This window comes from Balaenoptera physalus (assembly GCF_965194825.1).
Source record: "Balaenoptera physalus genome assembly, chromosome: 21".
NCBI classification, from domain to species: domain Eukaryota; kingdom Metazoa; phylum Chordata; class Mammalia; order Artiodactyla; family Balaenopteridae; genus Balaenoptera; species Balaenoptera physalus.
The window spans coordinates 12,513,105-12,527,313 of NC_138902.1; the positions used below are offsets into that span (position 1 = coordinate 12,513,105).

A 14,209-nucleotide genomic window follows, 5' to 3' on the forward strand; every position below is an offset into this window, starting at 1 on the left:
AAAGAGTTTTACTTTCATCAGATACCGTTATAAAGATAAATACTATTAAATTTCAAATAGCATTTTGATACAGGATAGACTTTCTGGAGAGTTACTTGTTAAGCCAGCAGAGGAGAGAGTTTTGAGTACTCATGGGTGAACAGAGTCATTAGATAGAGCAGTGGCTCTTGAGTGAGGGTGATTTTGCCCTCACCCTTCCCCCAGGACGTTTGACAATGGCTGGAGACATTTTTCTTTGTCACATGGGGGGGGGGGATGCTGCAGGCATCTAGGGGGTAGAGGCCAGGATGCTACTACATATCATACAAGGCACAGGACAGCCCTCCCCACCACCCCAAAAGAATTATCTGGCCCATAATGTCAATAGTGTGCTATGGGGCAGCGCTGCTCGGTCCGCGGGTTTTCAGGAGGCCGAAGCCAGCCTCTCGCCGGAACCATGTTTCGCAACCAGTATGACAATGATGTCACTGTTTGGAGCCCTCAGGGCAGGATTCATCAAATTGAATATGCAATGGAAGCTGTCAAACAAGGTTCAGCCACAGTTGGTCTGAAATCGAAAACCCATGCAGTGTTGGTTGCGTTGAAGAGAGCACAGTCAGAACTTGCAGCTCATCAGAAAAAAATTCTCCGTGTTGATAACCATATTGGTATCTCAGTTGCGGGACTTACTGCTGATGCTAGATTGTTATGTAATTTTATGCGCCAGCAGTGTTTGGATTCCAGATTTGTATTTGACAGACCTCTTCCTGTGTCTCGTCTTGTATCTCTAATTGGAAGCAAAACTCAGATACCAACGCAACGATATGGCCGGAGACCATATGGTGTTGGGCTGCTTATTGCTGGTTATGATGATATGGGCCCTCACATTTTCCAAACTTGTCCGTCTGCTAACTATTTTGACTGCAGAGCTATGTCCATTGGAGCCCGTTCTCAGTCAGCTCGTACTTACTTGGAGAGACATGTGTCAGAGTTTATGGAGTGCAATTTGAATGAACTGGTTAAGCATGGTCTGCGTGCCTTACGGGAGACACTTCCTGCAGAACAGGACCTAACTACAAAGAATGTTTCCATTGGAATTGTTGGTAAAGACTTGGAGTTTACGATTTATGATGATGATGATGTGTCTCCTTTCCTGGAAGGTCTTGAAGAAAGACCACAGAGAAAGACACAGCCTACTCAACCTGCTGATGAACCTGCAGAAAAGGCTGATGAACCAATGGAACATTAAATGATAAACCAGTCTATATATGTATTATCATACATGTAAGAATGCAGGAACACGTACTGATGACAATAACCTATACTTTGAACCAAAAGATGCAGAATGGTGGAATGGTGTGTTTTAGGAATCAGTCCAGATGTGAGTTTTTTCCTAGCAACTTCACCAAAACCATATAATGGGGTGCATTTTCTTTAAGAGCGTCTCTATAATCATTTTCTAGAAAGTATAGTTATCTGAACTAACGTTTTTATATGAAGAACATAGTGTCTTTGCGGTTTTAAAGACAACTGTGAAATAAAATTGTTTCACCTGCTGAAAAAAAAAAAATAGTGTGCTATGGAGAAACCTTGGATAGAGGCTGAGGACTGAAGAGGGGCTGAGGTTGTCACATGTACTCTCACTTCAGGTAGTCAGTCACATTTGCCAGACTCTTGTGTGGCCCTGCCCCTTTCCCAGAATCTGTAGCAGCCACACTGATGCCATTGCTTGTCATGTCCTTGGGATGAGAAAACCTCGGGGGCTCCTGAAAGTCATAAACACAGGAAGGAGTGATTTAGGAGGATGACGTGGATGAAGAGAACTTTAGGAAGAACAAAACTGTCCTCATGTGTTTGGGAAATGTGCCAGATGGAAAAGAGATAAGGTGTGCCATGGAGTGTACCATTCCAGAAGGCAGACTGGGACTGATGCGTGACAGGGAGTCAGATTCTGAATTTGATATAGACTGCTGTAGCAACTAGAAATGCCTAGATCTGTCTAGAGAGTGCTGGGTTTTCTGTCACTGCGAAGTTCATGTATAGGCTGATGACCACTGATTGGTGATATGATAGAGGGTAGTTGATGTAAAGGCTGCTCTAAGATATTGTGATTCTACACTACTTTTACGATTCTTTCCCAGAACTCGGAGCTCCTCGTTCGTTAGCTGAAGAGCTCCTTGGATGTCTGCTCTGACATGTTTCATACATTTACATGTGCCACTCATTTTTCAGGTACAAAACAAAGAATCGCTTTGCACAAAGCCAGAAGGGATACATTGAAAGAATTATCAGAAAAGAATAATACATAGGTATGTATTTGCATTGACTTTCTCCAAATATTTGAGACAGGGTAGCTGGTTAGTGGCTGCTTTCTCATGCTCGAGCCCTTACAATGTGATCACCTCAGAATATCATAGGGATTGGAGCCTGTCTGAGCCTGTCTGTCTCTGCCCATGGCCCCTAGTTTCTTCTTGTCATTGCTTTAGATACTGTGCAAGGCCCTTCTCTTTTCCTCCTGCTCACAGCAGACATTGAGTAACCTCTAATTATTACTGAGATGCGTATTTCACAGTATAGTACTTTAGAAATGAGAAAGGTTTACTTATTGTGGAAACAAATGTAGGCTCCTGGGAGTGTTAGTGTCACTTGGTAATGTTTTTCCCAGGGCTGCCATGGTAACTGACGTTGCCTGGCTACTCCCTAAGTTTTGAAAAGAATTCTTCCTTGGATCTCAGGTGATAGTGGTACATTCCTTCATTCATTTATTCATTCAGTAAATATTTTCTGAGCACCATGTCTGTGCCAGGTACTTCTCATATGGACAGTGGACAAAACAGACAAAATTCCTGCCCTAGTGAACTGTATATTCTGATTTAATTGGCTTGGGGTGAGGCCTGGCCATTGGTAGTTTTTAAAATCTCTCCAGATGATTCTAATGTACAGCTAGATTTGAGAATCACAGTTATAAATGAAGCACTTTGGGAATTGCAAAGGCATTGCAGAAATAAAAAGTGGCTGTTGGTATTCCTTCACTATTCCTGCATTTTCCTTCCTGCATCAGGACTGTTGTACAAGTGCTGATCATTTTCTTTTCAGCGCTTTTTGCTGTTTGCCTAGACCCTTTATCCCTCTTTCTAACCTAACACCCTACCTCCTTCTTTTTTTTTTTTTTTTTTAAGAGATATGCTCCCTGTACATTCACAGTAATTATTTTGGAATCTAGTCTTTGTTTTCAGATTCCTGGGGGATATTTTTCTTTCTTTTTTTTTTAATTTTTATTTATTTATTTATTTATGGCTGCATTGGGTCTTCGTTTCTGTGCGAGGGCTTTCTCTTGTTGCGGCAAGTGGGGGCCACTCTTCATCACGGTGCGCGGGCCTCTCACAATCGTGGCCTCTCTTGTTGCAGAGCACAGGCTCCAGACGCGCAGGCTCAGTAATTGTGGCTCACGGGCCTAGCTGCTCCACGGCATGTGGGATCTTCCCAGACCAGGGCTCGAACCCGTGTCCCCTGCGTTGGCAGGCAGATTCTCAACCACTGCGCCACCAGGGAAGCCCCAGAATTTTCATTTCTAATAAGTCCCCAGATGAGCCTGATGCTGCCAGTCCTGGGAATGCACTTTAAGAACTGCTGAGCTACATAATTTGACGACATCAGCTCTGCTCATCCAAGCCTATCACAGCAAACCTACATCCACGACAAGGGCCAGAGTGGAGAACCAGCCAGTCGGTGCCCCTGTGTCCTTGGATAGACAAAGACAGCTTGTTTCCAAACTTCTCAGATGCCAGAGGAGCCTGTTACTGAACCCTCTGGGCTGCTTTCCCCAGGGATTGGTGGCAACTTTGGCCTCACAGTGAGACAAGCCTCATTCATAGGAGAGAAATGCAGTACCATTCATCAACAAACATTTCTGAGTGCTTTCTATGTGCCAGCCACTGGGCTAGGTGTCTGGGATACATCAGTGAACAAAATAGACAAAAATCCCTACCCACTTGGAGATTTACCTCTTTCTAATAAAAGGAAGAATAGAACTCTTTTTAAATGTGTTGAGTAGGACCCAGATACCTGGTTACTGGAAGTAATCAGGAGTCTTTAGTCAACTCAGTTTATAAACACTAGAGATTAAGGACCAAGAGCTCCAGCAGAGACTAAAGGAATGCTCCAGTGAGATGAAACACCACAATAATTATCTTCATCTTTTGGACAATTACAAAGAACACAAAGTGCTTTGTTTTGCTTTATAGAGGATTAAAAAAACCACTGGGGCATGGGGTGAGGTGGGGAGAGCAGGGGGAACCCTAGGAATCTAGGGTTCTGGGCATCTAACCAACTGCACTTTAGGAAAGTATCCAGAGACTTTTGGCAAAGGCTGGTACAGGGATGGGGCATGCTTGTTTCTGTACAAGTTCTCTCCCTCAGACACTGAAGCCTTTGGGAGTCCAGAATCCTCTCTATAAAGTACAAATACAACTCTTCTGGAGGGCAAACACTTTCATCTTTGCCAGTGTCATGGATGTAATTCTTTTTTTTTTTTATGGATGTAATTCTTGGTCCCCAGCTCAAGATGGCGAGGAATATAACTATCTTTTTATAACTGTTGACTAAAAAAAATGCACAACCTAAAAGCTGAGAATTATGTTTTATTTTGCAGACGAAACTGAGGACTTAAGCTCAGAAGCCAGCCTCTCAGATAGTTCTGAGGGACTGCTCTGAAGAGGTAAGGGAAGAGCCAGGGTATGTAGGAGTTTTGCAACAAAGACCCGGTAGTTGGAACATCAAAAGATTACTGTTGGGACTTCCCTGGTGGCACAGTGGTTAAGAATCCGCCTGCCAATGCAGGGGACACTGGTTCGAGCCCTGGTCCGGGAAGATCCCACATGCCGCGGAGCAAGTAAGCCCATACGCCACAACTACTGAGCCTGCGCTCTAGAGCCCCTGAGCCACAACTGCTGAGCCCACATGCCACAACTACTGAAGCCCGAGTGCCTAGAGCCTGTGCTCTGCAACAAGAGAAGCCACCGCAATGAGAAGCCCGCGCACCGCAACGAAGAGTAGCCCCCACTCACCACAACTAGAGAAAAAAGCCTGTGCGCAGCAACGAAGACCCAACGCAGCCAAAAATGAAACAATGAAAGATTCTTGTTAATTAAAGAAAACCAGACATCTCAAGTTAATGAATTTAGTGTGCTTTTCTGTGCATGGATGATGCAAGAGTCTGGGCCCACTGAAATCATTCCTTTGATATGCACCTTAGCTTAGCTATCTAGGGCCAGCATCCTGCTTTCTCCATCCTAAATCCCCTCAGGGTGCACAGCTGGGGTGGCTGTAGGAACTGATGGCTTGATGGCTGCAACTTCCTTTGTTTACTAATGTGGCAAGTGACATTTTTCATCCACATAATCCGACCTAATTTCTCTTTGCATTCTCTTTACATTTCTTTGTATAATCCAACACAGAACTTCTCGTGAACTGTGTTCCACTGGGGGCGGCACATCCAGGCTTCATTTGAGGCTCCTCTCTCTTCCTGGGGACAGGGGTTCAGGTGTCAGGGTGGGGGCAGCTGGTGCTTGATGCTACCTATCCACTTAAGCATCCACCGAGCCTTCCCTCGTCCCACCTGGTATCCAGTTATGGGCCCACGTGTGTCATTGAAGCCTTGGCCCTTCAGCTCCTGCTGCTTCCTCCGCTACGTATGGACCAGGTTAGAGGACATGGGAGTCTTCCTGCCTCATCTGGGCCCCACCAGGGTACCCACATCTCCGCAAGGCTGAGTCCCAGTCTATCTGGACTTACTACATGGTCATGGCCCGTCCCTTTCTCATCTCCTGGGTAACCTCTTCGTGTGGGAGGAAAAGCATTTACCCCAAACATCTTAGTTATGTGCAGCGTCCTTTCTGTTCTTCTAAGATTGTGTATTATAGGCTTTTTAAATTTTTATTTATTTAATTTTTGGCTGTGTTGGGTCTTCGTTTCTGTGTGAGGGCTTTCTCCAGCTCTGGCGAGCGGGGGCCACTCTTCATCGCGGTGCGCGGGCCTCTCACTGTCACGTCCTCTCCCGTTGCGGAGCACAGGCTCCAGACACGCAGGCTCAGTAGTTGTGGCGCACGGGCCTAGTTGCTCTGCGGCATGTGGGATCTTCCCAGACCAGGACTCGAACCCGTGTCCCCTGCACTGGCAGGCGGACTCCCAACCACTGCGCCACCAGGGAAGCCCTATAGCTTTTTTTTTTTTTGGCCGCACGGCTTGCGAGATCTTAGTTCCCCAACCAGGGATCGAACCGGCGCCACCTGCAATGGAAGTGCAGAGTCCTAACCACTTGGCCACCACGTAAGTCCCTGTAAAGGCTATTTCTTTTTCATGCTGCGCTCTCTCCCGGAGGCACATTAGAACCACGTTGGGAAGCTTTTTTAACGCTCTCAGTTTCTGGATCCCTCTTTTACAGGGTTCAGTTATACTGTCCAAAGGGTATTGTCTTTTTTTAAGCACCCCAGGTGATTCTAATGCAAAGCCAGGGTTAAGCACTCTGTGGAAAGGGAGAGAGGGAAGGAGTGTGGCAATAAGACTAAAGAGGGAAAAGAGGGGAAATTTACGATTTCAGAACTCTTCTCCTACATCAAGTAATAGCTAAGCAGGGTTAGTTACTGTGAATTTTAAACAAAGCCCTGTTGTAACCAAGCAGGATGTTATGGGGCCTTCCCAGGACAGAACCCCTCCCCCATATCCTCTGCTTTAGCTCCTCTCTGAAGCACCTAGATAATAGTATCTGACGTACATTTCCTGAGATGTTTTCCAGAGTCGAAAACCACCACCAAATGGAAGAAATTAACTACTTGATGACCATGAGCACATAGCCCCCAGACCTACTGGAGCCTAAGGATTGTTAACCCCTGTGACACCGCTCTGACCAATCAGAGAATTGTGCATGAGTATCCTGGGACTTCCCCTTCCTCATCTTGCCTTTAAAAATGCTTTCCTGGGGCTTCTCTGGTGGTCCAGTGACTAAGACTCTGTGCTCCCCATGCAGGGGGCCTGGGTTTGATCCCTGGTCAGGGAACTAGATCCCATATGCTGCAACTAAGACCTGGTACAACCAAATAAATAAGTATTTTTTAAAAAATAAAAATGCTTTCCTTAAACCCATCTGGGAGTTCGCTCTTTTGAGCACTAGCTGCCTTGGACTCCGTTCTTGGTGCCCTGCAATAAATGCTACTCTTCCCTTCACCACAACATCGTGTCAGTAGATTGGCTTTACTTCGGACCCAAGTTTGGCTCAGTAACACTGTTGAAAAGGAGCACATTAGAGAAGCTTGTGGGGAGGTGAAGTAGAGCTAGAAACACTCTGCTCCCTGCCACTCCAAGCGTGATCCTCAGACTAGCATTCTTGCCATCACCTGGGAGCTTGTTAGAAATGCAGAAATCTCAGGTCCCACCCCCAGATGTCTGGCTTCTGTGAAGTACTGCTTGAGCCACTCCAGCTGGCCCTCCATATCAACAGGGTCTGCATCTGTGGATTCAACCAATCGCAAATCAAAAACATGTACTTTTTTAAAATTCCAGATAATTCTAAAGAGCAAAACTTGAATATCTCATACAGCAGCAACTATTTACATAGCTCTTACATTGTATTAGGTATTATGGGTAACATAGAGATGATTTAAAGTGTACAGGAGGATTTGTGTAGGTTGTATGCATTTTAATAAGGGACTTAAGCATCTGAAGATTTTGGTTTTCTCAGGGGCCCTGGAGCCAATCCCCCTGATTCCAAGGGACGACTCTATTTTGCTAAGGGCAGGCTCCTGGGAGGAGGAAGAAGGTCTAATAGTGGGTTGTTAAGTGGTAGGAATTTCTGGAAAGCTTCATTCATTTCTGAGGGAACAGCAAGAAAGTATTCATGCAAGAGGTGAGTGGGGGTGCTGACAGAGAGATGTAAAATGGACACAGATTTGGGTCAGTTTCTGCAGAATTAGAATCCAGTTCAGTTCACATGTATCTCTGTTTTCTTTTTAAATGAGAAGAAAATCCTCAGTTCCTTAAGGGTCTGGACCATTTTTTCTCTGCTCAAAAGGTGACAGAAGTAATGTTGTTGAACCCAAGTTCACGTACCCAACACACAGTGAGGCCATACAAACCAAAATATCAGCGTTTGGAGCAGAGAAAGGTTTATTGCAGGGCCCAGCAAGGAGAATGGGCAGCTTGTGTTCAAAAGACCCAAACTCCCAGATGGTGTTCAGGGAAGAGTTTTTAAAGGCAACATCTGGGGTGATGGCTGCGGGGTGTGTCACTTTCTCCTGATTGGGCAGGGGTGAGGTAACAATGGTGTTCCAGGAATGTCAATCATCAACTTTCTGGTTCCACCCAGTCTGGGGTCTCAGCAAGTAGTCACCATCCTCCACCTGGGTGGTGGGGTGGGGGGAGGTCTTAGTTCCTATAAAACAACCCAAAGATCTGTGTCAAATTGTTATGTATATCCCTTGAGGAGGAACTAGGACTGTGTTTCATGGCTGAACTGTTGTTTTTGACCGCTTTTCCTTTGCTTCTTTGCTTCGGCATTCCTTCACTTCTCTAATTAATAACTGCTTGAAACTGGTCTTTGGAACTCAGGGAAGGTCGAGGAGACTAAAGCCTTTTCCTGAAAAAAGAAGTGTGGGGGGGGAATTCCCTGGTAGTCCAGTGGTTAGGACCTTGCGCTTCCCCTGCACGGGGCACGGGGTTTTTTTGTTTTTTTTTTTAACGTAACAATCCATTTATTATTTATTTTATTTATGGCTGTGTTGGGTCTTTGTTTCTGTGCGAGGGCTTTCTCTAGTTACGGCAAGTGGGGGCCACTCCTCATCGCGGTGCGCGGGCCTCTCACTCTCGCGGCCTCTCTTGTTGCGGAGCACAAGCTCCAGACGCGCAGGCTCAGTAATTGTGGCTCACGGGCCTAGTTGCTCCGCGGCATGTGGGATCTTCCCAGACCAGGGCTTGAACCCGTGTCCCCTGCATCGGCAGGCAGATTCTCAACCACTGCGCCACCAGGGAAGCCCAGGGGGCACGGGTTTGATCCCTGGTCGGGGAACTAAAATCTTGCTAAGCCACGCAGCACAGCCAAAAAAAAAAAAAAAAAGAAGCGGGGGTGGGGGAAGGGAAAGGCTTTTGTACCCTGGCAGTTTCAATCCCCCTTTTCTCTGATGCTCCTCAGTCTTTAGGGGAACAGGTACAGGACAAGAAAGGGAGGGAGTAAAGTTTTGGATACAGAGGTTAACCGTAAACTCAGCAGGGGAACTCGGTTTTGGGGGACTAGGTTTCAGTAGGTTAGTTCACTTTAATACCTATCCTGGGAGTTCCCTGGTGGCCTAGTGGTTAGGATTCCAGGCTTTCACTGCTGGGGCCTGGGTTCAATCCCTGGTTGCGGAACTGAGATCCCACAAGCCACACGGCCAAAACAAAAACAAAAATAAAACAAAACAAAAAAACCTCTCCTGGTGTTACCCGAAAACTGGGTCTCTTCTTGGTGGATGTCGAGCCGTAAGATACAACCAAGCCAAAGATAAGGAGAAGGAAGGATTTGTTACTTGTAGCAAGTAAAGAGAACACCAGGGATTTTTCTCAAAGTAGTGTTTCCAAACAGCAAAATTGGGAAAGTTTTAACCTAAGGGTACGTGCATGTTCATGAAGGGGCTTGAGCAGTGGACAGTCCAAGCTTTAGTTGATTGAAGTCAGGAGGGTCAGAAAAGGTCAACATCATCACCCCTTAGGTTCCAGTTGATCTGCTGATTGAGCACTTGAGGAGGGATTTAAATACTGCAAAACAGCTCAAGACAGTGCTTTACGCTAGTCTTTACCATTGAAGTAGAACTGGGAGTCTTTACAACTGATTTGTTACCTTTGCCATTGTTAATTCTCTTGCCTGATAAGTTTGTCCTTTTGTTCCCTTAAGATCATTATTACAGTAAGTCCCCTACATATGAACAAGTTCCATTCGAGAGTGCATTCGTAAGTCCAATTTGTTCGTAAGTCCAACAAAGTTAGCCTAGGTACCCAACTAACACAATCGTCTATATAGTGCTGTACTGTAATAGGTTTATAATACTTTTCACACAAATAATACATAAAAAACAAACAAAAAATAAAACATTTTTAATCTTACAGTACAGTACCTTGAAAAGTACAGTAGTACAGTACAACAGCTGGCACACAGGAGCTGGCATTGAATGAACAGACAAGAAGAGTTACTGAGGGGCTTCCCTGGTGGCACAGTGGTTAAGAATCCGCCTGCCAATGCAGGGGACATGGGTTCAAGCCCTGGTCCAGGAAGATCTCACATGCCACGGAGCAGCTAAGCCCGTGAGCCACAACTACTGAAGCCCGCGGGCCTAGAGCCCACGCTCGGCAACAAGAGAAGCCGCTGCAGTGAGAAGCCCGCACACCGGAACAAAGAGCAGCGCCTGCTCAACGCAACTAGAGAAAGCCTGCGTGCAGCAACGAAGACCCAACACAGCCAAAAATAAATAAATAAAATAAATAAATTTATTTTTAAAAAAAAGAAGAGTTACTGACTGGAGGAGGGAGTGGAGGTGAGAGATGGTAGAGCTGAAGAATCATCAGCAATAGGAGACAGAGGGCAAGCTGCAATTTCACTCACACCTGATGTTGATGGCACAGGTTCTGGTTCCTTGCCAGAACTGAAACAGGAGGGAAGGGGGCAGGGCACAATCTTTAAAAGAATGACATAGCCCAGGGACACGACATAAACTAATTAGAACCAAACAGGTCTAAGATGGTGGACAAGTTGACTTCCACTAGACCTTGAGCTTCTGAATAGACTCATTGTAACACACCCACAGGTGCCATGACAGTTCCAAGGCCGACCATAAAGGTCAAAAAGTGGGCGGTGGCCCAATTCCTGGAAATCCCCACCCCTTCCCCAAAATACTTGGAATAGTCCTCCCCCTCATTAGCCTATGAAATTACCCACCCCTATAAAAACTGACAACCTCATACCCTGGGGCCGCTCTCACCTTCTAGATGGCCCACATTCTGTCTGTGGAGTGTGTTTCTCTCTAAATAAATCCACTTCTTACCTATCACTTTGTTTCTCACTGAATTCTTTCTGCGATGAGACATCAAGACATCATGCAACAGACTAGCAAATTTAGCAGATGCTGACATTTTGCCCTATTGACTCAGGTTTTCTCTTTATAGAGGTAAAATGCCTCAGGAAAAAGGTGGGAAGATTTGTCTACACAGCTGTTTCTACTTCCAGCCCTCTATTCACTTCTCAATCCATTGCAATGTGAATTCTGCCCCCACCACTCTACTACTCCATTGAAATCATTTAGGACTTTTAAAATGAATGTTACCAAACTGAACTTAGGTCTGCTGGCCAAACGTGCAGCAAATTCAATCTACCAACACCAGGATGTGGTGAAGGAAAGTACAGTGTTTATTGCAGGGCACCAAATGAGGGAGTGGGAGACAAGCTGCAGATCCACTCTCCAACTTGGTCTTTGAGTCTGGGGTGTTTTAAAGGGGAAGACCAAAGAGGCTGGGATTAAACACTGTCTTGTGACATTTCGCATTGTGATTAAGAACACTGGTTTTTAATCATAGTTTCGAGAGTCAGAATGTCTCTGGTTTACATCCTGTGGCCAGGGTCTATTAGCTCATCTTGCCCTGGAGAAACAATCTGAGTTTGTACGTTAATGGTGATGTCTATAATAGCAATTTTAGTACATTAACGATGTTATTGACCACAGCAATTTTAATCATCTGACTCTGGTTGATTACTGTTCAGTAAACAAGGAATTGAGGTCAGAGGGGACAAGAAAGGGAATGAAGTTTTGGATAGAGAGATTAATCATAAATTCAGTAAGGGAACTCGGTTTTAGGGGGACTTGGTTTCAGATCATTCATGACTTTCATTTAAAATGCAGGTGCTGTCCAGGGTTCAATCCCCAGACCACTGCCCTTTGAAAACAATGCTATACCAGTGTTTTTCAAATTTGGGTCATCAAATCGATTTAGCGTGTCACTACTGGCATTAGAAAAAAAAAAAAAAGATATAGGGAACTCCCTGGCAGTCCAGTGGTTAAGACTTGGCACTTCCATTGCCAGGGCCTGAGTTCAATCCCTGGTCGGGGAACTAAGATCCCACAAACCATGTGGTACCGCCAAAAAATCCCCCCAAAACAGGGACTTCCTTAGAGGTCCAGTGGTTAAGACTTTGCCTTCCAATGCAGAGGGTGTGGGTTCAATCCCTGGTCTGGGACCTAAGATCCCACATGCCTTGCGGCCAAAAAACCAAAACATAAACGGAAGCAATAGCGTAACAAATTCAATAAAGACTTAAAAAAAAATGGTCCACATAAAAAATAAAATCTTAAAAAACAAAATAAATAAATAAAAACCACTGAAGAGTACACTTAAAAAAAACAAAAAACAAAAAATACATGAACAAGATTTCTTTAATAGCTGGAAATTTTACATCATCTTATTTCCATTCTTCTTCCTTCATAAGATAAAATGTAACATATATATATGCACCCACATATAAAAATATACAGGTAATACATATGTATATATATCTATTTTTTAACTAGAAAGTCTAAATACTTCTCTGCAATAAAAATATGTATAAAAGTTGAAATTAAATTTTTGTATACTTTCTGTGACCATAAATCTCTAGTGTTAAAATATTTCTTCAGGGCTTCCCTGGTGGCGCAGTGGTTGAGAATCTGCCTGCCAATGCAGGGGACACAGTTTCGAGCCCTGGTCTGGGAAGATCCCACATGCCACGGAGCAACTGGGCCCGTGAGCCACAACTACTGAGCCTGCGCGTCTGGAGCCTGTGCTCCGCAACAAGAGAGGCCACAATAGTGAGAGGCCCGCACACCGTGATGAAGAGTGGCCCCACTTGCCGCAACTGGAGAAAGCCCTCGCACAGAAACGAAGACCCAACATAGTCAAAAATAAATAAATAAATAATAATTTAAAATGAATATCTGCTTATATAAAAAAAAAATTTCTTCAGTCAATTATCAGTATACAACTGATCGAATAAACATAGTATACATTTTGATTACTAAACATAAAAATTAAAATTGTATTAGAGATGCAATTCTTAATGAGACTGAGGATTAGATTTTCAATTAATCCATATATCCATGAATATCACTATTTCTAGAATGAGACAGGTTCAGCATCAATTCTATTCCTATTTTCCGTGCTTATAGATGTAAGAGCTGACAATCTTTGTTTACATAAACAAGCAGATTCCCATTTAGAAATCAGTTCAACTCAATTCTTTCAACGACTTCAAAGTTCTATGCCAAATCACATGGCGATCTATTACCAATTACTTTTGTTGTTGTTGTTTTGTTTTGGCCGTGTTTTGCGGCTTGCGGGGATCTCAGTTCCCTGACCAGGGACTGAACCTGGGCCTCCACAGTGAAAGCGCTGAATCCTAACCACTAGACCACCACGGAATTCCCCAATTACTTTTTTGATTTAAATTTTCAATTAACTTTAAAGTCACAAAACTAAGCCGCCCATCTCTAGACGCCACTAGGAAACCTGATCAAAGTGGCAGATCACGAGGGCAGTACAACAAACTACTTCTGGGGCGGGAAGACGTTTCCCACGTCTAACGGTGAGGAACGCCTGCAATGCACATCACAGCGTTCAAAGACTAGGCTGCCAGCGCTCTCAAGGCGCCTCATCTGCGCGGTGATTTCGTCCCGGTCACGAAAATGCGCAGCGTCCACCCTGAAATGAAGTGAGTCCTAGAGGAAATCCAACCAGTAATCACACCTCCCCCGCCTTCACGTGGCTTGGTCTGTAGCTACCCAGCCCCGAGGCCCCGCCCACCTCTGTCTGCCCTCCCGACCTTAAAGCGGGCTTAGAGAGCGCCTTCCCTTGGCAGGCGGTGTACTCAATGAGAGTCTTTACTATTTGAAGGTTAGAGGGCCAGTGAGCAACTCGCGCGAGACGCAGATAGTATTCTCGCGAGAAGTCTAGGAGGCGGCAGTGATGGCGGCGGCGGGAACCGTACCTGGCCCGGGAGTGAATGCAGGACCCGGCCCGGCAGTGGCTGCAAATGCAACACCGGCAGAAGAAGGGGAAACGAAACCGGTAGTAGCGGTAGCAGCCGCTCCGGCCGGGGAGGGGACGTCTGCTGCTCCAGCCGCGGAGCCTGGCTCTGGAGAGGCCGAAAGCGGGTGAGACGTCCTGCAGCCCGAGGAGGACAGAG

The 14,209-nt window shown here is 45.3% G+C and overlaps 1 protein-coding gene, 1 long non-coding RNA gene and 1 pseudogene across 11 annotated transcripts in view; 2 read left to right on the forward strand and 1 right to left on the reverse strand.

Moving 5' to 3' along the window:
* The window catches only part of ASH2L (ASH2 like, histone lysine methyltransferase complex subunit), a 41,556-nt gene that overhangs the window by 945 nt on the left and 26,402 nt on the right, over positions 1 to 14,209 (forward strand). For 4 of the 8 annotated variants that reach the window (XM_082444340.1, XM_082444346.1, XM_082444347.1 and 1 more), the window contains 2 exons: positions 2,212 to 2,288; positions 13,918 to 14,177. In XM_082444340.1, the coding sequence (XP_082300466.1) occupies positions 13,990 to 14,177 (188 nt within the window). In that variant the 5' untranslated portion in view covers positions 2,212 to 2,288; positions 13,918 to 13,989. Of the gene's footprint in view, positions 1 to 2,211; positions 2,289 to 4,630; positions 4,697 to 5,585; positions 5,681 to 10,684; positions 13,736 to 13,917; positions 14,178 to 14,209 lie in introns of those variants that run through there. The other 4 variants (XM_082444341.1, XM_082444344.1, XM_082444345.1 and 1 more) reach the window with 4 other exon arrangements.
* LOC309651519 (proteasome subunit alpha type-1 pseudogene) lies at positions 350 to 1,367 on the forward strand (annotated as a pseudogene). The gene has a single exon. The product of its transcript is annotated as a proteasome subunit alpha type-1 pseudogene (transcript).
* Positions 1,404 to 14,149, reverse strand: LOC309651537. Of its 2 annotated transcripts, none has more exons than XR_014258215.1 (3): positions 14,012 to 14,149; positions 7,371 to 7,483; positions 1,404 to 1,745 (listed from the first exon to the last, which is right to left on the reverse strand). It is a non-coding gene; the product is annotated as an uncharacterized lncRNA (long non-coding RNA). The 2 variants fall into 2 exon arrangements; XR_014258216.1 differs by lacking the exon at positions 1,404 to 1,745 and adding an exon at positions 10,519 to 10,643 and having other exon boundaries at positions 5,690 to 7,483; positions 14,012 to 14,077.